Below are 27,820 nucleotides of genomic sequence, written 5' to 3'. Positions count from 1 at the left end.
TCTCTTCCAGGAAGGAGATGCTGAACATGGTTGTTCCCAGTGTAAAGGCTCAGGCTCTGCTCCTTGCTCACTGTGCCACGGAAGCAAGTTTTCAATGCTGGCAAACAGATTCAAAGAGTCCTACAGGGCTCTCCGATGTCCGGCTTGCAACGAGAGGGGCCTGCAGCCCTGCCAGATCTGCGCTGCCTGATCAGGACCATCATCCCTGCCACAGGCTACAAATACCACAGCGATATTTTGTTGAAAACTTTGAATTATTTAACCTTCAAGCAGCCTCGCTGTCATAACAAGTTTTTAAAAGATGGGAAAGGCACATTATATACATCCCACTGTACATGTGAATACCACACCTCTGCTACCGACTGTCCCTCTTGTCTGCTACACAGACCTGTCCGACTGCCATCGGCCCAGACCCCAGTGTCTGCAGGGTGAGCGTATTCCCTGATGCTAGAGGAGATTATCAGCATTCAGAATCTCTGGCATCTAGAACTCAGCCTAAATTTGCTGGCACTGTCCCTCAGTCAGGAATGTGGTGCCCAGCACAGCCAGGCCCCGACCCACCAGGCGCTCCAGTAACATGGTTAACAGCAGCAGAATTAGGCGCAGTTTGGGCACGTCGGTAACGTGTCAGGGTGTAAAGTCTGTTTGTATCACAACAGCAGAGCGGTGCCTCCTCTAGGTTTTGACTTGCTGAACGTTTTAAAATTACACTGTCTTTTGTAGTTAACAACCATGTACTTGCCCTGCAGTGTCACAAGCATTTCTCGAAGATTTTGCCTATTCTTACATCTGCTTTAGCGGACACAATTATTCCTTTGGGGTCTGATTTATGGGAAGAAATTGAAAACCCTTCCCAAACCTGGAGCTATTAAAAATGTACAATAATTTATTATTGTAAATAGAAGTTATTAAATTTTTAGCCTACTTATGAGGAAGTGCTGTATTAAAATTCCCCTGTATGATGCTCAGCACTTTTCAGGATCAGGCTGGTGGTGAGCAGGACTTCTGTTGCTTAATATTAATCCCATGTTGTAATCTGCAGAAGGTAAACTCTAATTAGCTGAGATGAAGCAATGATGTGGGATACTTTGCAGGCTGCCACTGGTGGCACAGAACACAGAGGCTTCAAGAGGTTGAGGCAAACAGGGGAAATGGTATTTTTTCCCCAAAGCATTAATTTATTACATTTTATATTCATAAGTAATGTTAATGCAGCCTTAACTTGCATATTACCTCTGAGACTCTGATGAGTTAAGAGACTGCTCACATGTACTTTGTGCTGAGGTTGCAAGCCTAGACAGGGTAATTTATGGCCAAGTTTCTATTTTCCTATGGTAGGTTATAAGATTTCTCTGCAATAGTTAAATGATCAGAAATAATGCCGTTTTAGCTCTTAGATTTCCATCTGTCTCCTACTGAAATTGTTCAGTGGGTACTGAGGGTTTATTTTTTTAAAAAAGTGCATAAATCTATAGCAGATACTTGATTGGCTTCATTTATCATACCAGGATCTGCAATATGAAAAAAATGTAGTCCTTGGGGTATTCACTGAGGGCAGATGAGACCTCAAAAATCAGAAATTGTTGTTAGGTGAATGTCTTCCCTCAAATTTGGCCTGTTTGATCTCATAGTTTGTTGGGCTTATTTAAAAGTTTGCTGGCTTAAGATAAAGAAAAAAGCAACCAGGCAAAATTGTTGCCTGATAGTTTAATGTTTACAATAAACTAGATGCAAATACGCATTTATAAAATCAGTATTTATCGTCCTTTGGTAATTACGATGTTTCCCAACCACCATTACAGCTGGCTGCGTCAGCTATTCCCGTCCATCCTGTCACTGGGGCGATGCTTGCAGCGAGGAGCTGTGCTCTGCCCTCGGCCGGCCGCAGTCCCGCCAGGGCCGGGGACCAGGGACTGGGGACCAGGGACCGGGGACTGGGGACTGGGGACCGGAGGCCTCGTCCACGTGCAGTGCCAGGGCCAGGCCACGAGCGACATGGTCGAGCAGCGCTGGCTGGATTTGCTCACCCCACTTCAAATGCATTTTATTTTTGGTAATACACTGACTTGGTTCACCCAGTAAACGCTTTCTTATTTCACAGCAAAAAGAGGTTTGGGCTTTCCTAAAGCATCATGGTGAGGCTACGGGTTACTTTTAACACGTTGCTGTTTTTATTACTACTGCAGCGCCAGCGGGCTCGGCCTGCAGTGCCGGGCACTGCGCGAAGGCGTGAGGCCCTCGGCGCTGCCTTGTCCCGCCAGGTTCTGCCGCCAGCTCAAGGAGGAACAGATCTGCCCAGGGCCGTGGCCTGTGGCTGGGCCCGGGCCTGCCCTGAGGCACCCGCGCCTGCAGCCGAAGCGCTCCCTTCCTTCCCGTCTCTGGTGGGGCTGCACAACGGGGCCCCCCACGGTCCCGGGGCCCCCCCACGGCCTGTGCCCCGCAGCCCGGGCTGGTGGCTGCTGCTGGCCCGCGGAACCCCCCGCAGCCCGGCAGCCTCCTGCAGCAGGACGGGCTGTTGCCCAGCCCAGCTCCCCGGGGCAGGCGGGGGCCGTGGCGGTGGTGGTATCTGAAAAGCAGGTTCGTGCCCGGCGTGCAAGAACCTGATCTTAACCCGCTGAGGAGAAATACTGTATTTATTCAGGTCTGGGTGTGGAAAAGCCTGAGGACTTCCCCACAAATCAAGCACCCCAATGGCAGATTTTCATGCTTTTATACACAAAAACCAGAGGTTAGTACATTTCCAAACATGTCTATGAGATACTGATTGGTTAGTGATTAACATACAATTAGAATACAGTTTGCCTAATGCTTCTACTCCTCTGCATGCTCAGGGGAAGGCTCTTAACCTGGGCAGGGGGCTTTTTGTCCCGTGGGTGTGCTTTTTAGTATTATAATGAAGGTAATTCACTGTCAGGACACTCAAAAGTTAGTTTCATTGCCAAGTTAATCAAACAGTCACTTTGCCAGGTTGTCAAGTCGTCCTCAACACAATCCCAGACATTCTCTTCGGTGGTCCAGGACGTTCTGCTTATTGTCTAGGGTTATTCTGATGAATTTACTGCTAATCAAGGCCAACTTGACCACGCTTCAAAGTCTTGTTTGGCCAAGCTTCCAGCCCTCGGACCTGTCCCCATACGTGCGGTAGCCAGCGCTCCCAGCACAGTTACTAGCCGTGGCTACTAGCCAATGCTACCAGTCAGCGCCGGGCCCGTTTCCCGCCGGCCGCACACAAGATGGTGGCGGGGCGGGGCGGGCCGACAGCGGGGCCGGGCCGGAGCCCGGGGCCGGTCCGCGGGCGGGAGCTCGCCATGGGGGTGACGGTGGAGGTGCACCGCGTGTACCGGTACCCCTTCGAGCAGGTGGTGGCCAGCTACCTCCGAAAGGTAACCGGGCCGGGGCAGGACCGCCTCACGGCGGGGCCGGGCCGCGGGCCCTGCTCGCCCCGGGGCCGCTCCGCGTCCTTCTAGTTCGTGCGGCAGCCGCCGGCTCTGCCCCGGGTCTCTCTTCAGCAGCCTCCCTCCAGTCCTGCTCGCGCGGTGGCTGCGTGGGAAACCGTAAATCTTGTCCGTGAGAGACCAAACCGACGTGGGGAGCGCGGCGGAGTGGGGGCGGCCTGGCCCGGGCAGGGCTCACCGTGCCCTCGTGTGGGTCCCGCTTTGGGGCCCTGTGGGTCTGCGGGGCCCTTCTGCAGCTGAAAGCTTTGTTTCCCTCTTTTATCAGAGCTTTTTTCACACTTAGATGAAAACTTGCCTTGCTGTGCCCGAGGTGCTGGTTTACAAGGCTCTGGTCGCCCTCGCACCGCCTGGCACCCTGGGGTGCTCGGGCTGGGTCCCGCGGCCTTGCCTGCGGTGGCTTCCAGCGGGCGACAGGGCAGGCAGTGCCATTCTGCTCGGCCAGAAACAGCCTCGCCACTGCCTGCAGAGTGTGGTGCCTGAGTGGGAAACGAAGCGGCCAAATCCTGCCCCAGGCTCGGCTCCAGAGGCACTGTGCGCCGGTCTGGGAGCCGCGATGGAGGCAGCAGGACAGCGTGGCTGCCCCGTGGCACAGGGGATGTGCACAGCCCCGACGGCAGCACCTGCCCTGCCAGCGGCTCTGCCGTGGCGGCTGGGATCTGTTTGAAACAAAGATCAGATCAGTGGAAATGAATTCTGGTTTTCTGTCCTTGCAGAATGCGAAGCCCTGTGTCGCTGCTTGGCGCAGTACGGCTTTTGGCCTAGCAGTGCAACAGTCATTAGACTTTTAAGTAGGCTTTAAAATGAAAATGTTTTGCCGTGGCAGCAGGCTGTGTTAATGGCAGGTAAACAGCGTTTCGGTGTTGCATCTGCTCCCAGCAAAACAACACCCTGCTAAATTTTCCTTCTGAGCACTGTTGTCTCTCAGACCCAAGCTCCAAGCTGTGCATCAAAACTGTCCTTTTTGTTGGTGTTTTCCTTTGAACTGTAGCGCAGAAATAGGGATGAATTCTAATCTTTATTACAGGCTGATGCTGGGCTTTTGCCCTCTAGCTGTGAGTAGTTTTTATGAACACCAAGGTGAAGAATAGAGCTGGCCCCATTATATTTGTTTTGGCCGCATGTGTTTAAACACCGAGTATAGAACCGAGCAGCTGTATAGCACAGGGCACTTCCTTGGCACAAACCCCCATGGGTTTGTGAATGTTCTCAGCAGGACAAGATGTTTAAACAAATGTTGACTTTGGGCTAAATTCATCCTTGATGCAACCAACTTAAAACACAAGGAAGGATTTTTTTGTCTCAGCCAGTTGCCAGTTCTCTGTCTCCTGTTAGCGGAGGTCTGGCTTTGTTGGAGGCAGTGCCGAGAGGAACCGGGAGCGTCCCTGCCTGCCAGGAGCCCGGCCAGCTCTGGCACCCGGACAGCTGTGCGACTGAAGCAGGACCGGGCTGAACGCTGTTGCGGGTGAATGTGGGTGCCCCGGGCGCTCGCTTGCAGCCGAGGCAGCCCCAACAACTCTCCTTCATCAGCGGTGCCATGATGACCTGTGGTGTGCAGCCTTGCTCCTGCTGCTGCCCACTGGGAGACAGAGAATGCCCCTTGCTAAGCAACCTTTTATTAAAAATGGTCAGATCCTTGGAAACTGGATTGGTTTTATGGGTTAGGGTAGGAGTGGAAGACGGTATGTGCACTTCTACTGAGAAATAACAAGTTTTTCCTGTTTGCTGAAAGCCTGTAAAGCTGCATTGGCCTCGCTGAACTCACCAGGCTTCTGCATGCGATCTCAGCGGGGTTAGCTTCTTGTCGCCAGTGTCCACCTCATGAGGAAATGGCTGAGGAGAACATGAATCCCTAGAAGAATGTGGTGGTGTGGTTCTGTTTTAATTGACTGCCTATTTTTTTTTTCTGGAGTTCGATGGCTTGGTAGAAAATGGAATTGGATCCCTGTAGTGGTGTTATGCCGTGTACTGAAAACCAAACTGTTATGTATGTGAAATTCTTTCCTCACAAACCAGAACACCAGAACTTTGAACAGCAAATACAGGCAAAGATGCTTAGTCTGGAATCTTTCTGTTTCTCTTCTGCTTCTGTTAACCATCTACAGCTGTTCTTTTTTTGGCCTAGAATAGGACCATGCAAAGACGCATGTAAGGTTTTCTTTTTTTTTTTTAAAAAAAAAAGAGCAAAAAAGCAAACATTTTTTTCTCTTGCCCAGCTGCAGAAATCCTGAGCTGTATCTTTGGCAACCTTGGGCAGTCAGATTTGCTCACCGTGTAGTTTAGACTGCCACACTATGGCTAACCAGTGGATATGCTCTGAAATACTCATTGGAAAAATCTGAACAAGCTTGGAATGAGAAGTCAGGGCCACCTTTCGCTGATTTTCTTGAGTGTTAGGCAATTAGAGGTGAGAGGAGAAACAGTGCTTTTCATTGTGTAAGATTTGAACCAGAGTAGGAATGCAAATAGAAATTTTATTCTGTAGTATACTTCTATATAACTTGAGAAGGGCAGCTGGAGGTGAATTGTGAGGCTAATTATGACAGCCAGAAGCACAGAGCAGAAAGGTTAAAATAATCCTCATTTGTATGTGGCAGCAAAGTGCATCACATGCTTTTAACCAGGAATTTGATATGATTGAAAAAATAATTGCCACAGTTACTCATAAATGCCGTAGTTAAAGTTGACTTCAGGGCTCCTGCTCTTGTTATTTCTGTTATGACTCTGCGAGTTGAACCTTTGAATGTTGTTATGTTGCAAAATAGGGTGGGAAGGTGCAAGCAGACGTGCTCTGAGAGGAGACCAAAGCAGTCGGGGTTCTTCAAGGGCGTGTTTGTGCCAAGACATCTCCTGGCTCATGAGGCAGTTCGTGGGATTTCTGACTGGGGCATTTTGTGTATTGGCTGCAATTTATGGTCTCTGGGGATGGAGTGCAGGAGTCGGACTGCGGAAGGTGTCAGTGTGGGCTTTTTTTTCTTTTTTTTTTTTTTTTGACCCCCCTCCCTCTCGTGCATCTCTCAGGTTTAAAACATCACTGCGCTCTGCAGCAGAATTACATGCGGCTTCTCTAGAAATGTGCTCTTACCGCAGAGACGCGTCCTCCGCTTTCATTACGTAGAGTCAGTAAGAAATAGGTGGTGATCAGATGGACAGCCTGCTACAACAGATATGGGGGTATATATTCTTGTATGTCGGTTCAGAAATATGCTAGAAAATATTCTGCCTTTGCCATGTGTTTCTAGAGAAAACAGCCCCTCCATAGTTGGTGTGGGAGGGCAGGCACCAGCAGAGCATGATCTCGAGGGGGTACTGGGGGGTCGCTGGGATGTACTGGGAGCTGCTGTGCTGCAGAGGCTTCTCAGACCTCTGTGGGTGCGGTGCCGAGGGGAGCCTTGCCCCCTCCCTGCCCAGGGGCTGAGCCTGCCAGGGCAGAGAGCGGTTTCTGCTGGGGCGACCGTTACGTTAGTGCAGGTGTTGTTCTAAAGTGAGCCCATGAACTGTAAATCAAACATTTAGTTCAAGTATGACAAATTGATTTATATGTGAAATAAGTGTATCTGTATGTGAAAGGCTTTTGTATTTATCAGTCTTTATCACAGTAAGTAATCTGTGCAGTGGGTTTGCTGGACTTTTCTTCGGGTTAATTTACGTTTATTCACAACCACCACCCTTCCAAACCAATAGCAAAGTGGAGTAATCTGGAAAGGTTTAGCTGATTTTACAGTGTCACTGCTTCATTTCCTTGCTGTTAAAAAAGAAAGAATCAGAATATTTATGAATTTAAATATTATTATTTTTTGCAAGTCTTTGAAGCTGTCACTTTGATTTATGTGGGCTTCATTTGATCTTGCATGTAAAACCAGCCCTTCATTGCTTTGAAATATTTCATTTTTGTACAAATCATTATGTGTAACCTGCAGTGATTTCTCTCTGCTGCTAAACACAGTGCCGCTTTTCCAGGCCTGCTATTTCCCTCAAATAACTTCTAAGAAACATTGCTGTGGTTAGGAACTGCTGCTTTTGATAAATGATCGTACATGTTCTAGTTAGGAGAGGTGTGTGGGGGTCTTAATTCCCTGGATTCAGAATAATAACTAATGCAATCAGTTCTGCTTGTTGTTTCCTACAAATAGCAATCAATACGTTTGCAGGAAGACCGAATGAGAGTACAGGAATTCTTTATCTAATAATTGTCAGGTTTTTGCAAGAGAAGAATGCAGTGCTTTGATTCCGGTAGGCGTGCAACAAGGGGGAACCCCGTAACCGCCCGGGTACCCCCGTGCTGGGGTGCTGAGGGGTTCTGGAGGCGCGAGTCTCGGTGCTTCCCAACTGCTGCGTGCTGGTACCGCGCTTGCCACTCTGCGTCTGTAAAACGGGCTCTGACGTCTTCAGGAAACACTCATGACCAGCAGCCAGGGTAGAAAAAAGTAATTTCAAAGCTATGGATAGCTTAAAGGCAAAGTCAGCTTCGTGGCTTCTGCTGTTGCCAATTTGTTTGGGGTCCTCTTGGTGCGATGGAGGATAAATGTCTGTAAAATAAGCAAATCAATCTGGAAAGAAATTTACTACAGGAACTCATTGGAAGTATTTAATTTTTTAAAGAAAAATGTGCGCCCTTCGTCTGAATAGCTGTTTCTTTTTCATAAAAGTATAGCATTTTGGGTTACAGCGTTCAGAGTTGCCCTTCCCCAGGTGCAGCCTGACATGTAGGAGAGGGGTGGGCTGCGCTCTGGGAAGGGTTTAAGGAAGGCCAGGTGTGAAGGTGGCCCCTAAGCAAGGAGAGGGATGCGATTTGCTCCTGTATCAGGTAGGTGGGTGGGCCTCGGGGGTCCCCTCCGCTCATGCTTTCCCAGAATAATGAGGAGGTCGCGTTGGGCCTCTCCTGGTGGGACCCCTCGGCACAGGCCGGGACAGGGGCCGTGCTCAGGCCTGCCTTGGCCGGGGGACAGGCAGAGCCCCTCGGCTGTCGTGTCCCCCCTCTTTTTGGGCTGTGTCCCCCTGCCCGGGCTGTCCCCCCGCGGCCCGCCCGAGGCGGGTGCCCTGCGCTTGCAGGCCGGGCCACAAGATGGCGTCGGCTCCTCGCCAGGTGCCGCCGGCGAGGCGGGAGCGGCGCTGGGCGCTCGGGGCATGTCGGTTCTGCCCTGGCGGCTCTCGGGCCGGGGCTCGTTGGCCTGCCTGTCCCGCCGCCCCGACAGCAGGCAGGAACGCTGCCCTTCCACACCCCTGCCGGACTCTGCTAGGCAGTTGCTGCCCGTCCTCTGGGCACCCTCTCCGGAGGTGGTTTGCAAAGCGCGGGCTGAGGGGACGGGAGCTGTGCCCTGAGAGCTCCCAGGGACGCGTGGCGGGAGCACCTCGGCAGCCCATCCCGGTCTCAGCATCCCGAGGCCTCTCTCCTGGCACAGGCGTGCCCTTCGTGTCATGGTGGGAGCCACGACATTTGGCCACGGCTGTGGGGTAGCAGCGCAGTAGTAGCCACCTCTCCCCAGGCAGTTCCAGGTTTTGGACGTCCTTGCTCTGTCCTGTGGCCCAGCACAAGTTGCTGGGGGTGAGGGAGCTGGAGCCAGCATCATGTGTCACCTTGGAAGGGGTGGCAGGGCCTTGCCCATGCCCGTGCTCAGCAGGAGAGGTGACGCAGGGCAGTTTGTGTTTGCTCTCCGGGGCAAGGAGACCGCAGGGCAGGGCTGAAGCCCTTGGGCTAGCAGGAGCCCTTTGGACAGGGATGGGAGTCCTGTGCCTCTGGTGCTGGGAAGGAGGGTTCGGGGGTTGAGTTACTGCAGGGCTGAAATAACAGCCAGGCTGAGATCTCTTTGTTCTCTGCTGCTGTTAGCTTTGGCGTCCCTGGGGAATGGAAGCCTTGCAGGGAGGCTGTGGCTGGCTGGAAACGCTATTTTTGTGGCTGTTAGACTCTCCTTAGCCATTACATCTGCTCGTAGATTTGCAATGTTATTTCTTTTACTATGCTGTGTAGGAAATTGAGTCTATTTCTGTTTAAATACTGGGGTAATAGAGCCTGCTATTTAGTGAAAGATTTATGTAAATGGTCTTTGTTTCACACGATTGGGCCTTACAGAGTGTAAGTTACATTGATAACGTAATTATGCCACTACTGCCATTTCAAAGCAGCACGTTGTGGAGAAGCCTCCAATTTCTGTATAGAATAGGACTTGAAAACCTTGCACTTTAAAAATCAACTTTTCTTCTCCAATAAGAACAAATAGTAAAGCTGGACTATAGAACAGTCTGTTCTGGAGTTGTTGACCTTTTTAGCTTAGAACCCAAGATTTCTTTTATATCAGACTTGTGGAGCACCTATTACTGCATACCATAATTGCATTACCTGAACTGAGTTGGCCTTAAAATGCAATTTCCTCACCTTTCCTAAAGCTTTGTATTTTGTTTAATGTCAATCTGGTGGTCAGTATTTCTTCAGTCTGGCATTTGTATTAGCATGGAAGTTACAGTAACTTTTGAGTATTGAGTTCAGTAAATTATCTCGTGCTTTATAATTTACAGTTCATTATTCAGGTGAATGTTGATTGCTTTTTGCAATGGAGAGTAAGGTCCTTGTAGCCTTCTATGACTGATTTCTAGCCAGAAGAGTTTTGTAAGTTCCAAAATAGACTGTTCATCCTTCGAAGTCCTGTTCTTGTGCATACATTTCTTACGCAGGATGTTGCCTTACAGGCAACAATTTTGGCATAATTCCTTTTCAGTGGGGGTCTGGGAGGGAGAATCTCTTTCTTCCAGCCTTGAAATGACTTGCCTGTACAGCCTAAGGAAAGTGAGGTTACCCGGAGCAGGGAGAGGCAGTGACAATCCCTTACCCTTGCTGCAGGCCAGCCCCAGAGCGGCAGAGCGTGCCCTCTTGCCAGGGTGGACCCGCGCTGCAGTCTGAAGTGATGTCCTGCTGCCACACTCCTCGGGCAGCTTTGGCAGGACAGTGCAGTGTTATGGACCAGACTCTGCATTCAGGGGATGTTGCACTGTGCTCTCCAGCTTTTTGCGTGAGGAAGTAGGTTGTGTGGCTGATGGTGCTTAGCAGCAGTGACAAGAAGCGAGCTTGCTGCAGAAACTCAGGACGCTGTTGTTCTCTGCGGAGTTCGGCACGGGGGGCTCTGGCCCGTGGAGCTGCCACACTGCTGAGAGCTCTGCTTAGCCCTCGTGTGAAAATTGTGATGTGGGTCAGGAGCTCGTGTCTTCCTTTCTGTGGTGTGGAGGGTGTGTGGAAGTCTGTAGGCTGCAGCAAAAGCTAGTGTCTCTCCTCCAAGTGATTTTTCTCATAGCAGTGGGTTTTCTGTTTGTTTTCTAATCTTACTAAGATAATCTTACTAAATTCTTCCTTTCAGCTAACTTGAATGGAAACTGCAGGCTGTTAATACCCGGCAGTTCGTACCTGTTGCGAGAAGCTGTGAAACTGCTTCTGACTTGACAAGTGACAGCTAGAAATTTTCTTTTACCCATGTGAGAAGTGGTAATCTTTACCCTATGCATTTTTATCCCAGTATCCCAGTCCCATGGAGAAACACGTCATGGCTGTAGAAACAGTGGAAGAGAAAACAGGTAAGCTGCCTAACTTTTCTTACAGAGCTAATTAAATTTTTTCATAACCTTTAAAATTAATTATGTAATAGTTGTATTTCGGTAGAAGCAGGGCACTGCAGATATGCCTGGCATTCCTGCATGCTGGGCATTGTGTAAGCAAGACGAAGAAAATATTACCACCCGCTCCCTCCCCCCAAAGCGTGTGTTTAACCTCATTAAGTATTTGAATTTTCAGCTTATTCTGAGGCTGGTTTCTCTGTAGTATGTTCTTTTGTTGTACGGTTCCTTGGTGCTTCTGTGATGATTTCCATCTGCAGTGCTCTACAGATCAGGCGTGAGGCCCCTGGAAGGAAGCACCGTGAGCTGTGCGGATCGAGCCTCGGGCGCTCCGCAGGCGTCCCACTACTTGGCTTTCATGATCCCTGCCTTTGGAGGGATCGCTTGCTGTTTCACTTCCCACGTGAGGGGGTAGTTTCAGGGATCAGAGACTGGCGTGGTGGCCTTGTAGGATGCTGACAGAAAGTGATCACAGATCCTCAGTCTCTTGCTTTATCAGTCAGAATTCCTGAAATAGCGAAAATCAGATGTTACTGTTTCCCAGTCATATTGACAGGAAAATAAATCTGCTCTGGTCAGGGCGCAGTTGTCAGATCAAGTCTTCCGGTACCACGTGGATTTTTGTTTTCCTGTTGCTGGGCTTGCTGGAAATGCTTGCAATTAGGCACTTAAAGTAACGTAGAATCACAGACTGCTTTGGTTTGGAAGGGACCTTAAAGCCCATCCAGTCCCACCCCCCTGCCCCGGGCAGGGACACCTTGCACTAGCCCAGGTTGCCCAAAGCCCCGTCCAACCTGGCCTTGAACCCTTCCAGGGAGGGGGGCAGCCACAGCTTCTCTGGGCAACCTGTGCCAGGGCCTCTCCACCCTCACAGGGAAGAATTTCTTCCTTAGATCTCATCTAAATCTCCCCTCTTTCAGTTTAAATCCATTCCCCCTCATCCTATCCCTACACTCCCCGATCAAGAGTCCCTCCCCCCTTTCCTGTAGCCCCTTTCAGTCCTGGGAGGCCGCTCTAAGGTCTCCCCGGAGCCTTCTCTTCTCCAGCTGAACCCCCCCAACTCTCTCAGCCTGTCCTCACAGGGGGGTGCTCCAGCCCCCCGAGCATCACATGCCTGTGTGGAGCACATTTTAAACAGTTATGCCACCACATGGGAAACCAGGACCTTAGGACTTCGTGCAGAAATAACCATCTTTCTTCCTATTATGGGAACTGTGATCCAATACTCATTTGGGATGAAATAGGAACTTCTAGACTTTAAATTTTTAGTCCCAAATGCTTTAATACCTCAAGTTTTAGTCCCTAAATTCTTTATCATACATTTAGAGATGTCTTCTGTCTTGCAGCTCAGGTTTAATGGTGGCTCTTAATTCCAGGCTTATGCTCTCTTTCTAAGCAAGGTTGCCCTGAGATTCAGGAAGGCTGAGCGTTAGTGCTGCTGTTGCTGTTTTCTTCAGATGCAGTAAACCACTCTTGCCAGAGAATGCTTTTCTGCTCTATGTTGCATGGAGATGCTTCATATTGTTGATGTGATGTGTTTGTTAGAGCTCTGGAAACCAAAGCCCATGAAGTTTTCATTTCACAGATCCCACCAAATGCAACTGTTCGAGAAGGTACTCTTTTATCTTGGAGAAGTCTTTAACCTGGGCTGCCTGCCAGTTGGCTTCTTGTTCGGTAGCGTTCTGTTCTTGATCTGGGTCATTAAATATTAAAAGGCAAAGTGATTCTAAAAGCCAACCGTTTTTTTGAGATACTAAATAACTGTAATTTGTTTCCTAATAGATAGTTTTGTCCTTGTCACTGGGTCCAACTCAATACAAAAATAAATGTGTGATGAGACAGGACTGTTCTGTAAATCTCACACTCTGTGTTTTCCCCGAGAATGAGCCTGAGAATATAAATTGAGGAGGGGATGGAAGTAAACTAAAGCTTAAGTCTGTGTGTTGGTCTGGTGGCTGAGTTGCCCGAGCTTTTGTCCCACCCCTGTCATCGTCCACCCGGTGCTGCGGGAGCAGGGTTCTCCCGTGGGTCCTGCCAGGCCCTGCCCAGGCCGCGGGAGGGAGGCCTGGGGCACCCCTGCAGCCTGGCGCTGGCACTGCCTGCGCTGCTTTGCTGCCCGGGAGCACCAGGAGAAATGCCAGCACAGTGTTTGTACCACCCGCCGGGTAAGGGGTCTGGCTTGCAGTGATGGATGCAGATGCCCTCCTCCTGAGGCAGAGCAGGAAGTGCCCGCAGCAGACTTATTTACAGCCCTCTGTCTGGCAAAGCAGCAGAAATACTGGGTTATACTTCAAAAAAGGCAAAATGAAAACCAACCCCCCAGTGCTCTGTTAATTTGCCAGCATTTCTGCTTGCACATTTGCTGTGAAGTCTTCCAACTACTTTGTTTTTATTTAAAAAAATGGTAACATTTGCTGCTGTAACTCTTCCCTTCTGATTTTCTTTTATCATCAGATTTGTCTACGGGGATTATTTACCGAAGGAGAATTGCAACGTGCCGGAATGTAATTCCTGAAATTTTAAGAAAGGTAACTACTTAGAGAAATTTAGTTGTCGTAAAACCTTAATGCTTCACTGTGGTTAATCCTGTTTAAAAGGATCACATTTCCTAATGATTTTTTTTTTTAAATTAGAAAAGTTATTTTTAAAGAGAAGTTCAGAGAAAAAAGTTCTCTAGGAACTAATTTTATATTTAACTTGAATGGACAAAATTGTAGCCTTGAGCACGCTAAGAGGTAACTGGTGGTGGCGGTTGTTTTACACACAGGGATGGGCTTTTAGCTTTTGTATCTGGAGAAAGTAAAGCTGTTTTAAAATGTTACCTGGGCCCCTGTGAAAGTACAGCCATTCCCTGCACCCCAGTATAGTAGTCTCATTGCTGTCAATGCTCACAGCTTTTGTGTGGTAGATGATATTTTTATAAAAGCCCAGTCTTGTGGATCTCAGGACTGGGTAATTATTTCTAAGCTGAGCTCAGGTATTTTGCATGTCTGGTCCATGGCTCCTGAACACATTGGGTTGTAATCTCTCACAAAAACATTCTAAGTGAATTCAGAGGGAATTAAAATAATACTTAATGTGCCTATAGCATGTTGCAAGTTAGATACGGTATCGTAGAGTCCCTGTGAAGAAGGTAAGATGAGGCTGTAGAAAATGTAAGGACCTGGCTTGTGCAGTCCCTTAGTGTCTCTCCTGTGTCTCTTTTAGTGACAGTCCTTTCTTCAGTTTGTTACGGGAGGAGAATTAGCCTTAATTTATTATTTGTTTTTTTGCAGAGCGTCTTCCAGCAGATAGTCTGTATGCAGAAAAGTACATTTACATTCATGCACGATTAAATAGCTGTAGTATTTCACAGCCTGCATGCTTAAAAATGCGCACGTACTCTTTTCCTGGTGCTGATCACTCTGTATGTTTTTGCCTCTAAACATGTGTTTGTCTCCTCCAAGCCTCACCTGCCAAGGGGAACATATCGTTGCCCTATAGAGGCAGAATGTAAATAAACCACTGGTGAGATTTTTCATCCCTTCTTTGGCCCACGCTTGCTGGGTCAAGGTCACTCGTGTTGGCAAGTGGGCCATTGGAGGAGGAGGAGGCCTCCGGGGAGAAAGGGGCTGGGGAAGGGCGCCTGCCGCTGCACCTGGCAGGAGCGGACAGAGCTGCGAGCCCTTCTCCTGCCCTCGTGGCTCAGCTGGCAGGTTTGGCTGCCTTGCGTGTGACTGCTTGGAGGTGGCTTCTCTTATCCTTTGTTGTCATAAATGACCCGTCAGCAGCAAGGCAGGAAGCACGAAGCAGTGCAGGTAAGTTGGCCTGTGGTGGTCTTGGAAGTCCGGCTGGGGACTGAGCTGCTTCCCTAAAGCTTGGAGCACTTGCATGGCCTTTGGTAGCTGCTGAGGGAGTTGTGTTCTCACCTGGGCTGACCGCAGCTGATGTGCCCTCCTCCTGAATCCTCAGTCGTATCCTCTGAGGCTAATAATCCTTTCAAAACACTGAGAAGTGATTCTACCCTTTTTTTGTTTTAAAAAAAGCTGTAATTCTTCTGTTTCCCAGGTCAGTGTCTTAAAAGTGCCTGACATCCACTTGGAAGAGGAATCTTGGCTTAATATGCAGAAGAGATATATGGTTATGAAAACCCACTGTCTTACGTGGACGCAGTACGCGTCCCTGAGCGAGGAGTCTGTCTTCAGAGAGAGCCTGGAGAATCCGGACTGGTGAGTGCTGGGCCCAGGGTGTAGCAGTGCCCCTGTGCCGGCTCAGGGCTGCTGCTGCAGCCCCGTGGCCCTGAAAATGGGTTTGCTGTTGCTTTTTGAATGCTTGGAATGAAAGGGGTCTGAATAATAATTCCTTTGGTATGTCTTGAATGCATTTGAAGCAGCAGCTGTAGATGTCCTGTAGCTTTCCTCTGCCTTGTTCAGACACGAGGTTAGGTTCTTTGGCCAGAGCACAAATAATTGCTGGAAATTAATTTCTGTGTGCTGCTCTGCAGTCATAGAAGGCTGCTCCGCTGTTCCTGCACAGCAGGCGTAGCCACAGCGTTCGTTTTGCTGTCGTGTCTACCAACAGATGCTTGGACAGTGGTTTAAAAATTATCAGCTCCCTCCTGCTTGCCAGCCATTGGCGTGGGGCATACTTGTTCCCAAGCAATTTTCTTTGTCTGGTGTTTGTCCCAGAGGTGTGAGCTGCCCTGGGACTGTGCCCGGGAGGACACACACGTTGTGTTTGTGCAGCGTGGAGCCTAGAAGTGTCTTTGTGCACATTTATGGCAGGTTCAGAGTGGAATTTCTAATTCCTGTAGCACTGAAATGAGCAGGTATGTGATACATCTTTAAAGAAAGATTTATTTCCAGCTGATGTCAATCCCATTAATTCTTACTTTGTTCTGGTGTCTCTTGTGATTAGTCATTACTTTTGCCTTGTGATGTTCCTTGGGAAGCGTGGCAGGGTTGTCCAGCAAGGTCCATGTGACTTTGGAAAGCTCTAAGGATGTTTAAGAAAAAACCCACAGACTTCAGACGAAATGAAATTCCTTGTGGCTTGGGGGTTTTTGAAAGCCCTGTGCTGGGACGTTGCTGTTTGAGGACACGTTCCTCTGGCTCTTTAAACTGTTTTGTTTCAGCAGTTTGCTGGGACTCTCTGAGGCTTCCTCCGCCTCAAGAGATGCGTCGCAGCTGTAGGTGTTGGGCCTGTCGGTGTGGAAACTCTTAATTACTGCAGCCGGCCGCGCACCCATGCCCCCTTTTCAAGGCTTTTCAGTTCCAGTTTAGGGAAGACACTGTTCTCAGCGTGCTGCTCCTGCAGGCTGTGCAGGGGAGTTGCCTGAGGTTGGTGTCACGACGCTCACCGTAGGGTGGTCGGGAGGGCGAGGCGTAGCGGCTGCTGGGCTGTGACTGCAGCCACAGCAGGTTCCCTGGCGCAGGCTGGCGATGCTGCGGGGGTGCCGGTGCCTCTGGGGGTGCCGTGGGTGCCCGTGTGGGTCCGTGGCTGCAGGACCCCGCTGGCCTCAGCCGTGCAGGATACCTGGGTGTGCCTGTCATGCCGCTGTCACCTCCTCAGCAGTCTTATGGGGGTAATGGGATCTAAAACAAAGGCTGCTGGCCAAACAGGCGTGAAATTTCAGCTGCCTGTAGTAAATGTACGGTGACATTTCCATGTGAGTAGGTGAAGGAATTATGCAAAGGGCATAATATTAGCAGCGTACTATTGCACTGGAGAGAAATAAAACACACAATGAGGAGGCTCAGGTGATCCTGAGTCGTGGGAAAATTGTACATTATGCCCCTAAAGAGAGAACGATGTTAGGAGAGGGATGGTAACATGAGTACAGACAGAAATGTGTCTCCCTCCCCCAGTGAGCGCTGCTGGGCAGATTTCAGCAGCAACTCCTGAAACTCTTCGGGTTTCAACAGTGTGAAGAGAATGAGAAAATTCTGCACCTCAGTCAGGCACTGTGTTGTAGCGGGGTGTTTGTTTGTTTGTTTAATCAGCTTGAAGATGACATCGTTAGGGATGCTGGTAAGTGAGAACAAAACGCTGCTTCCTGTGTCTGGATCAGCTGCCTCCACCTCTCCCCGCAGCTCCCAGGCGTGCGTGGGGCTCTGCACCCAGCAGGGAGGGACCTGGGGCTCGGGAGGTGTTGGGGCAGTGGCCACAGGCCTTCCCTGGCCAGTGGGGTCAGCGTCGGGGCTGCTGCTCTGGAGAGCTGCAGCTGGTCCCAGCCACTCAGGGTGGGATGGTGCCGATGGGAATCCTGAGTGTTTCTGCCGTCTCAGGTGAAGCTGTAACTCTGCTGACTTCAGCCCAGCTACTCCATAGACCGATCTGCTGTAGAAAATCAAACGTCTGCAGCGTCTGCAGGGACCGGTGGCTTAGGCCTTGAGCAGAACCTCCTCCAGACGATGTGCATTAGTTTACCCATTTGAGCTTGGCAGTTCCAGCCTTTACTGTTTTCAGCTAGAGAACCGCAAGTCAGGGAAGGGAGACTGAAACCCTCCTGATGTTCCTAATGGAACGGGGGCAGTGGAAGTGGTGCTTGCTTAGTCCCAACAGTCAATTTAACCACAGCGTAGTTCTTCCTCTTAACGTCGGGTGGTTATTTTGTCCTAAATAAATGAGAACACAGCGATGCCAACTGCTGCATATTCTTGCAAAGTGGATTATTGTGCGTGCTTCCAAGCAGAGCATATAAGTGTCTGGAAAGATCTAGTAGCAAACAAACATTACTATAAATAAATGATAGACCATTGAAAAAGGCATGATGAAGTGTATCTGTGTATTCAGAGGCTGGAAAGCACCTGTGTTATCCCCCTGGCTGAAGTCCTCCATGACACTTTTTATTTGGTTTCCGTGATTTCATTGCTGCTATAGACAAGCATCTCCTCTTGATATCTGAAGTCCAGAGAAGGCTGGTCAGTCCCTGTGGGCAAGGCCTGGCTGCAGGCAGAGCTGCAGGCAGGGTGGGTCCACACCCGGGTGGCGTTTGCCTGCAGAGGGTCCGGGGTGTTTGTTTGCCGGCGCTGCCCCAGGTGTTTGCTGGCACCAGTTCATCAAAGCAGCCCGGGTGTTGTCGGCCGCTCCCCTCTGCGGGCGTGCGCACGTCTGTGGTTCGGGGCAGTTTCTAGGGCACCGCAGTCGCCCTAGAAACACAGAGCGTGCATGAAGTGTGCTCTGCGTGTGCCAGGCGTGCGCTGGCTGGGCACCCGCTGAGCTGGGCAGCAGCTGCGTGGATGGGCAGGGCCATGGGAAGAGTTGTGAGTGCCCAGTGCCAAACCCGAGGGGAAGGGCAGTGGCAGAGCCCCCCTGTAACTGCCCGTGTTTATGTTGGAGCTGTGCACTGTCCAGTTTCCGTGTGTCTGGGCAGGTTATACCTGTCTTTCCACAGGGGAGAGTCCCTGTGGAGCTTGAACGTTGTCTCTGGTGTCATTTGCCATCATCCTTCTGTTTTGGTTTGACTGCTCTCCCTCTCCCCGCCAGGAGCGTTTCTTTGCATTTCCATTTTGTATCCCTCGGTTGCCCTCGGATTCCGTTTATTACCCGTCACTTCCCCTCATTTCGTACAGCCCGAGGGAGGGCCGGCTCTGGCTGCGCGGTGGGCGCGGGGTGAGAGGCTGTCTCCCCGATCTGGAGATGCACGTCATGCGTGAGCAGTGCTTGTCAGCTGGAGATGGGAATTAAAAACATCGCCTGTACAAAAGCTCCCTCTTTTGAAGAGCCTTGCATTAGATGTAACTTTTAATTTAGTTTTGAAAGCCGTGCAGGCTTTGGAAACTCGCCCTGACACTATCTGAACAAGAATATTGCGAGACTTTTTATACTAAAGACACTTTAATTAAACTCCCATCATGAAAACAATTAGACCAAATTTGCTGTACTTAACTAGTCAATAATTTAGTAGTTGGATCTCATTAATAGACTTCTCCCTGTGACTGTGTTGTAATGATGCCACATTGCCAGCTGCATGCTACGGAAATCAATCAGAGATCAATATTTTCCTTGAGCCTCCCCTTTTTGTCCCCTACAACGGTGAAACTCCAAAATGAATAAATAAATCCCAGCCAGAGCACCTGATTTCAGTGGTGGGTTTTTACTGCTGACACCCATCCTGTGGTTGGGGGGAACTTCTCGTGTTCTCCAGCTCCTCCACGTGAACTCCATGCGTTCGTCTTCTCACCGAATGGTGTTGACAGAAATAACAAATGGTTGTGGCCGGCCGAGGGCATCGGCAGTGCCGGGTTCCCGCGCATGCTGCAGGGGTGGGAGGGGGCTCCTCTCCTCGCTGCCACCACTGCCGCTGTCTGACCAGGGTGAGACGGTGGCCCGAGGACGCTAAAATCACACAAGCGTTTTTCAGTGTGTCTGCCGTTGGCTTTGCTGATTCTGGAGATGGCCGCTGTGTCCGCCCCAGGCCTCCCTCTGCCTGGCCGCTCCTTGGGCTTCCCCAGCCTGCGCCTGCCCTTCCTGGGGCTGAGCCCGGCCGGACCTTCCGCGGCGCTGAGCGCTGACCGCGGGAGGTGCGCGCTGCAAACCTCTCGTTACCCCTGCACCTTGTTAGGTTTGCCTTTGAGATTGTCATACAAAATATGAATGTGTAAGAGATGAATCCCTTACCCGGGTATCAAACACTAGCTTTCTAACATAGAGTTTACACTTTTTACTAAATAGACAGAAGAATAAGACTGTTGTGTTCCTGTTTCTTAGGACAGACTTCACACAGAAAGGCAGAATATCGGTTACGGGGGCAGGTTTGCTCAACTGTGTGTTGGAAGCTTTTGCTCGATCATTTTTAAAACAAGGTGTGAAGCAGGTAAGTCATTTATTGCTGGAATTTCTTCCCTGAATTATATTCTATTTTTTTTCAAATCACCAGATCATCTGGGTTTAAAACTAAATTGTTGTTTTAAGTCTGGATTCTTTACATCTTTTAATTGTTGAAAAAATATTTGACCTTTTCTTTTGTCTACAGAGAATAAGCAGAACAAAAACTAATTTAGTTTTATTATGGTAATAGTTTCATTTCAAATACATTTTAAACCACGGCATGTATGACTGTATCAGTTTCTGTAATTCATTCTTATTCCTGATTTCCCCCAGGCATTGAAACAGTTCTTCTTCCTAATGCCTCATTGTACCAGCTAATACTGTAATAATAATTTGCAGTTCTATAGCACCTTTACACTGAAATAGTCAAAAGTAGTCAACATGAATTTATATCATGTCACGCATTTTTCTCCAGTAATGTTAGAATTTTTTTTGGCAGCTTGATGTATTTACAATAGCCACAGTCAATCTCCCTGTAGCAGTTCTGTGTACTTTAACAGTTGTGTCTTTCAGTAAGAATTATGAAAGAGGATAAAAGCTATCCAGCAGAGCATCCCAAGGGAGGGAGCGTGCAGAGGCCTTTCGTTTCGGGGAGTCATGTCATATTGATAAACTGGGTTTAACAGCCATGTCTCCTGAAGCGTTCACGGGGAGATGAAGCTGTGTGGAAGTTGTCTTCTCTGAAAGTTTGTGCCTTGAAGAGATTTGGGGGTTCAGGCTGTGCTGTGCAGACTGTTTAAAATTTACACCTGCTGAAAAAGGAGCAAGAAAGAGAAGGAAGGAATGTTTAATTACACCTTTCTAATGAGAAAATAAGAGGGTTTTTTTGCCTTTTTTTTTTGTTCTTTTTCCCCCCTTCCAGTTTCTATCTTGTTTCAGATGAATGAAAGCAGATGTATGGGCCTGAGAACATGGCATTTCCATGGCTGGGCTCATGCATCTTATGTACTGCAAGACTGTGATGAACCTATATTTACCATTATTTATAATATTTTAATTATCTAATGGAGAAATCTGTTTCTCAGATGAACTTAGATGTCCACAGCTCAGATCATGCCTTACACCATTCTTTAATTAGTCATGGGGACCCAGTGGTTAATCCTGTTGCAGGTTTTTTTTGTTTTGAGTTTGGTTTGGTTTTGAAGTGGCCTGAGCAGTGTCCTGTCTTCTCTCACGCTGAAGGTGGTGGGGGTTGGAGCGTGGAGCCCGGGCAGCACCCGCCGTCCCTTCGGGCACTCTCCTCTCCGCTGGCACGGGGCTGACAGCCCCAGCCGCTCACTTCTGCTTCAGAAGCTGGTTTTGGAACCTCTATCCCAAGAGCTGTCGGTTTAAATGTATTTCCAACATCATGGCTGTTTATTCATTTGCTTATTCTGATAACTATAAGATCTCTTTGTTGTGGCTTTGAAAGAAAAAAGTAAGACAGAAGCAGACAGCTGTGCTAGTGTAAGCAATGACGTGAGCAGCGAAATGCGGCTTGCTGGCTTAGGGCAGCGCGGAGCTAGCGGATAGAGCAAACTAGCTCGCAGCATCTCTACAGTGCTGCATTAGAAATCCTTTAGCAATTTTGGCTATGTCTGCAGATCTGTGAAGAAGAAAAATAGAAGCGCACCCGATCTGGTATAAACGTACAGTCTTGCCTGGTTTCCCCCTGCCTCCAAAACCTCTGTCTCCCGAGGCAGCAGCTGTATCCATGCATTTCGTTTCTCCATTGGTGGCTTGGCTGTAGGGCAGTTTTGAGGCATGTTTTACCCAAATGTAGTAAATGACAATACAATGATGATATTTAAAGTTTTAAAATACACGTTGCATGAATGGCAGTGCTTGATAAACGTTCTCCAGGCTTCCATTTACTTATCTTCCAGTACCTGATCTGCATCCTTCCTCACAGCCTGACCCAAAGGCCATTGCTTCCCTTGCACCTGCTGTAATTGCTCGGAATATGGAAGGGTGTTACTTGCGAGGTCAAACCACGGTCCCCGCTTTGTCTCCTCGATCCTGGCAGCCGTGCACGTCTCCAGTGTTCTGTTTGGAGAGGCTCAGATGAGATAAGGGAGCAAGGAAATAGTGGGAGGCAGCAGTGTGAGGGGGCAGAGGAAGTGGAGTAGGGGGTGAGCAGGCGAAGATACCCTATGAATATTACATTTTGTGAATGACTACAATAAAGCTCATGTATTCACACAGTCAATATTAAATTATTTTACAGAAAGTAAAGGAAAAGTTTCTACTGATGAAATTGTTCATGGACACCAAAGGCGCTGATCTTTTAAATCGTTATTTTTGTAACAGATATGAGCCTATTCTGTGGGTAGGGTTTTTTAATGCCTAACAGAATGACAGTGACATTTTATGGCTCCTCATAATTGTCACATTTCTCATATTTTATTCCAGCTCTGAATGAAAATATAGGAGATAAAGTTCTCCTGCCCTGCTTTTGTTTGTAGAATTCTTAATGCATTTGGGTGGAAATTACAGCATTTATGATTTTTTTTTTTCTAACCTGTTCAGAAAAGGTATTAATGACTGATGTGCATCCATGTTACTGCCAATAAAACTTTCCTCCTGAATAATTCCAAAGCCTCAGCAGATACGCTGGTAAATCCCAGCTGCCAGCACAGCCCGTGCTGGGTCTGTTGGTGAGAGCCTGGCTCCCTTCGGAGGGCAACGGGCGCTCCGCAGTTTGGAGGCAAACTCTGGGAGAGGTTTCCAGCCCAGGGCGGGTGGTGGTGGCCCCTCAAGTCAGCCTCTGTGCGAGTAAGTTTTTAAAATTTGTGTATAAGTGGCCTAATTAGTTTTTATGTGTCTAAGTTATGATGATCCCTGCTAGCATGAAGCAGTACAGATGACAAAGTTATGAGTGATTTTAAGGCCACGCAATAAAGGAGCATTTGTAGGAAGAAACTTTGGTTATGTTGGTAGATGTTTTATCTGTTGCCTCTTAAATGTTGCAACATTTCTGTCATTTTCACTTCTTGGTGTCTTTTTTAGATCCCTTTTGCTTGACTTGAGTATATCAGAGATAAAAATTAAAGGCTGTGATGTAGTGTTTGTTAAGTGATGGAGCTGAGCTCAAATAACAAATACTTAACTGCAAAATATTTTGTCATGGTTACAAAAAGAAAGAAAGGTATTAGGTGCTCTTCTCAGAGACAGCATAACATTTTCTGCTAGTCTGTTAAAATGTTACCCTGCTTTTGTAGTGGCAGTGGAAATGAGGTACATGCTGCAAGATGCCTTGCCTTCATTGCACTCGAACAGGCCGTTTATACTTCTCCTGTATGTCGCTTAACCTCTTATTTAAAGCTGACAGTGGTTGGTGAAGATGTGGAGTGTGTTAGAGATGTGATCTGTGTGGGCTGCCGGGACGAAGTGGCGCTGGCAGGAGGAGTCACCCGAAGCCACTCCTGACCTGGGAATCCGACGGGCTCCGTCCCTTGGAGCGTCCCTCCGGGGCGTTCTGCCGGTGAGGGCTGTGTGTAGACACTTGCAGCAGGGGAGCGTCTCAGAGCAGCAGAGCACCTCCACCTTTGAATAATAGAACCGTTCCGTGGCTTCTCCCTCAGAGAAGCTTTTAAGCTGCGGCTGTAGAGGTGCAGAGTTTAATGGGTTGGCAATGTTTGTTCTGCATTTCAAGTGCATCATTGCACTCTAAGCAGTGTAAATTTAGCTCCTTTAAGCCTGATCTCCTGGGGCTGAGATTTAAGTGTTTGAACTTTAGTTGAAAGGAATATATTGATTAGGCTTTGATTTAGTTGTTCCTTGCTGAAAAGATACTGGGTAATGACTTGTACCTGCCCTTTCGTATTTTATTCATTTAATGGAGTTCCCTCTCATTCCCCTTTTCTTCCTCAACACCATTTTCTTTAAAAGTCTGCAGTGCTATGAGGAGAAATAAAAGAAAAAGCAGTTGTCACACTGTGAACATAATTGATTCAATAAGTAACATTTTTAAATTCCCTAGGCAAACCCCTGAGTCTTCACTTATGTCAATTAGTGCTTCATTCTGTAAACAGTGGCAGGTCCAATTTAGACTGATAGAGTAAGGTAGTCGGCTTATTGCCTTCTACACAGAATAGGTATGGAAGATGAACTGGTTTTCATAGATATAAAATATCTTGTCCATTTTTTTGGTAGAGATGTGAAAAGAAATTCTCTTGACCTATTTATTAAAGTTAATTGTATTTTTTTACCTCCTCTCACAGTGACTCACACTGAGAAATTGTTTTTCTTTTATCTTGACAAACAGAGAGCCCAGTAGGGTAAGCCTTAGCCCCACAAAGGTTACAGCTAAGCTCCAAGCTTGCTTCAGTCCACAAGATCTGTCCAAACATTAGAGGTGGGGTTGGCAAATTACTACAATTTCAGTACACAGACAGAGCCAAGAGGTGGGAGAGGGAGGGATGCTGTGGATTTTCTTACCTAGAGGGAGTGGTTTTTGCTTTTCACTAAATAGGAAGCTGCTTCTCTCTCACTTTGTACTGAACCTTGAACTTATTAATTTGAAAATAGTGAAGTGTCTGGCTGTGGAGCAGTCTGTAGCCCTGATGTGGGAAGAGCACTTGGGCGAAGGCTTCCCCATGTTTTTCAGAGGGGGGCCCTGCTGTAAGTAGTTCAGGGTTTGGCCCTGAGCAGCCGTTGCCGGTTGGCCAGTACCTGGGGCTCGTCTGCAGTGACCCCCCAGACAAACAGGACCCCTGGATTCAACCTACATTTTGCTTTAATTAATAGTTCATTGTTTGGTACTTCCTCCTTCCTTCACAGATCAGTCCCGGAGAAGAGATGTTCACCCCATGGTCCTCTGATGGCATTTTTTGCTTCATTTCGATATGGCTTTCCTTTGTTATAGAAATAATCAGGGGCTTTATGGGGAGCTTCCAGCCTCGCACACCCAAGTGCTTGCCAAGAACACGAGTGGTGGTATTTCCATGTTAAAGAGGGATCTACCAAGGTGCAGGGATGAGGAGTGGCTTGGTCCAAGCAAAGCAGTGGCAGAACTCTAATAAAATGTGTGACCTGATCAAGTGCCCTGGCTTTGTCAGCCTTGGCTCTGAAGAGCTGGCGAGCTGTGAGGGGCCTCTCCGGGGTCCCCCTAAGCAGCCTGGGCCCGCGCCGAGGTAGTGCGGGTCTGTAAAGTGCAATTTCTTCTTTTTTTAAGGCCTTACTGGTATGTGGTGGGGTACCCTTTCTAATGTATGAAATCCTTAAGTTGTGTGTAAAACTGGCATTTATTTGTGCTCTTTTCCAGGGTATTAAAATAATGGAGACACTTCTTCAGGAGCAGTGTGGGTGACCGTGCGCTTAATGGGCAGTTGTAAGTGCAACATCTGTCTATAGATAAGCAAAAATTGGTCAGAGTTTCTGATACCTATTGCACTTGTGCTCCTTGTAGTTCTACAAGTAAATGGGGTTTTTTCCATTATAAATAGCATGCAACTTCTGAGGAATTTTCAAGAAAAATGATGATCTACTGCAGTGTTAGACTTAATAGTGTTCCAGAGTTTCTGAATAGTGTGTTGATTAAGATGGCTCTGGTGTCCTGTATTTCATCCTTTCCTCTCTGTTAATACATCACGAGTGTGATACTCTTCGTAAAGTAAGACATTGGTTCTGTCTAAGGATTTTTACTCAAAAGTAATATCTTCAGGGATTATCTGTGGAGGGAAGATTTGGTCAACTCTTAAATTAGCTTCAGAACAAGAGCAAATGGCTATTGATTACTTCCTAATAAATGTTCTTCTAAAACCTATTTTCTGTGCTTTTGCAGAAGAAAATGTATTTGCGTAGAGTTTCCTTGGAACCACATATCTTTATTGCCACTGGAATTCTATGGCTGTTTCCTGAACTTTACTGGTACCGTTTTATGGAGGAAAGAGAGTTTAATATGCACAGCTGGAAGAAAAGATGACTACAGACTGCAAATGTTTTACAAAAGACTAAGGAATCATACTGCTTACGGGGATGTTGATCCTGAAAATCACAGAGGACCAAGTGTAAGCTTGGAAGCAGCATCCGCCCGTGAATTGGTGCTGTAATCTCCAGAGACTGAGAATTTGGTGAGGGAACACAGAGCAGCAAACCAAGACTGGCCCTCGTGGCCGTGAAGACATCCTTGCCTGGTCACACTGTGGCTTGGTGGCTGCCAGGGAGGTGCCGGCGTACCGCGGCACTGGCTGGCTCTGTGCGCCGGGGGCTTCAGCCGACAGACGCTCGGCTCCAGCAGCTGACTGGGGTTACTGTTCCCCGCTGAGCCGCTCGTTACTTCGGTTCCAATCGCTCTGTTGGAAATGCTTGGTTGTTGTACCCCTGCCAACGTGATTGTTTTCAGCTGTAAAGACACACCTCAGTACAAGTTTTGCATATGTTTGAATTCTTTCAGAAAGTATTTCTCTCGTATTGCTTCTGAATAGAAGAAGAAACCTGGAGGGGAATTCAGTGCAAGTAAAGTTCCTGACAAAGAGTGTCTCATACTCTTCTCCTCCTTTTGTTCCACACACCGCATCAGGATAGTTTTATTTTAAACTTTTCATTTAAAATTTAGATAAGCACAAACCGTCTTTGATAGCCGTTGCTGAGGTAGGGTAATACCACACTTCACAGGTGGTCCCGCTGGAGTCAGTGTTTGTTCTTTGTGGAGATTTGACCCAGTTATTTGCCCTAAAGCAAAATGATTGGCTTGCTGTTTCTCAGGGTGGGTTGTGTTTTATTTTCTCAAATGTGATGTGAACTCTCAGTGGACTCAGTGCCGTGGTCCTGCGTATTTCCGTATGTAATGGTCTGAGCTGTCCTGGGAAGCTCGGTGGGCGTGCTGCTGACAGCCCAGCCACGGCCCGTGGCACACGCCAGCGCTGCGCCTGCCTACAGCCCCAGACCGCTGCTGCGTGGCGGGGGTGGGAGGCACCCTGCCAAACGCAGCCCTGCTTTGTGATGAACGAGCCCGACACGGGCCTTAGGAAGTGACCGTATTTACTGCTGGTGCAGCGGAACGGAGTATTTTCCCTCATCTTTCTTATTTTGCTTGTTAACGGAGTCTTGTGAATTTGGGCTTTGAATACTGAACAGTAAATATTTATGAAATGTAATGGCCAAGATTACAAAAATTACAAATACATTCATTAGCATGTTTATTTTTATTGACTTTGTTGCTTTGTGTGCTTGAGGAAATTATGAAATTAATTCTATTTGAACTGCCATGTACAATTTTAGGACTAACATTTTTATTCTCGCATCGCTCTGGGTTTTGGAATTAGGATAGGAAGCATTTGCGTCCGCCCCGACCCCCAGAGCAGAAGTCATCTATGAATGATGAAAGTCCAATAAAATCCAGTCTCTTCTTCAAAGCCCAAGTTACCCATCTGCTTGCTGGTAGGTGCCAGAAAGAGAAGGGTTATGACTTCTCCTGGGAGCGTGGTGCTTTTTGTGTATCTGTGTGTTTCTTCCTGATGTATATTATCATACCAAGGTGGAGATAAACGTTTTCAGATACAGAAAATAAACCGACCAGATCTGATGTCCCCTCTTAGACCGTCTGTAAGACAGTGTGTCTTATTATACACTGATCTCTAGGAATAAAGAGAATGCTCCAATTGCTCAAAAAAATGAGAAAGCTCCCTGTTCATAAGTTTTATGTAATTGTTCAAATGTTTAAAACTTTCACCAACTGCAATCATGATAGTTTAAGTGATGATTTGACTTATAGTATTCTTCCTGGGGCCTGGACAGTGGGAGCTTTGACAGTGCTGGCCTCTAGAAATCTGTGTTCCCAGCAGCCCTGCCAGCCTCTTCTTCTAAATAATGGGATGGTGAACAAAAGGGAAATTGTTTTTCAGATCATTCTATGAAACTAGTTAATACACACTTATTTAATTCCGTGGACTAAAAATACATGCGGGTAACTGTGTCTGAAAACATGGAAGTAGCAAAGTTGAATTTAAAAATTGAGAAAATCAGTATTTCATTCT

General features: G+C 47.9%; 2 protein-coding genes across 5 annotated transcripts in view; both read left to right on the top strand.

The window, feature by feature from the left end:
* Nucleotides 1–1,753, top strand: part of GRXCR2 (glutaredoxin and cysteine rich domain containing 2) — a 50,518-nt gene extending 48,765 nt beyond the window's left edge. For all 4 annotated transcript variants that reach the window (XM_074883586.1, XM_074883587.1, XM_074883588.1 and 1 more), the window contains one exon: nt 11–1,753. In XM_074883586.1, coding sequence (XP_074739687.1) covers nt 11–190 — 180 coding nt within the window. In that variant the 3' untranslated portion in view covers nt 191–1,753. The remainder of the gene's footprint in view (nt 1–10) is intronic.
* A 1,555-nt stretch (nt 1,754–3,308) lies between these two features.
* On the top strand, nt 3,309–26,322 carry PRELID2 (PRELI domain containing 2). The gene is made up of 7 exons (XM_074883721.1): nt 3,309–3,383; nt 10,955–11,012; nt 13,506–13,579; nt 15,099–15,259; nt 19,743–19,848; nt 25,108–25,173; nt 25,627–26,322. Exons 1-6 carry the CDS (start codon nt 3,309–3,311, stop codon nt 25,150–25,152), a joined length of 519 nt encoding a protein of 172 aa, XP_074739822.1. The 3' UTR covers nt 25,153–25,173; nt 25,627–26,322.
* Nucleotides 26,323–27,820: the final 1,498 nt, after the last annotated feature.

This window comes from Strix uralensis, chromosome 14, assembly GCF_047716275.1.
Source record: "Strix uralensis isolate ZFMK-TIS-50842 chromosome 14, bStrUra1, whole genome shotgun sequence".
NCBI lineage: Eukaryota > Metazoa > Chordata > Aves > Strigiformes > Strigidae > Strix > Strix uralensis.
This window is presented reverse-complemented; position numbering and strand designations above follow the sequence as displayed.

Bases quoted from the DNA above. Each gene is read 5' to 3' on its own strand.
- PRELID2 (XM_074883721.1), top strand. From the start codon at position 3,309: ATGGGGGTGACGGTGGAGGTGCACCGCGTGTACCGGTACCCCTTCGAG. The intron at 15,260-19,742 runs GTGAGTGCTGGG...CCTGTTTCTTAG, and splicing joins AGCCTGGAGAATCCGGACTG to GACAGACTTCACACAGAAAG. The intron at 19,849-25,107 runs GTAAGTCATTTA...GCTCTTTTCCAG, and splicing joins TAAAACAAGGTGTGAAGCAG to GGTATTAAAATAATGGAGAC.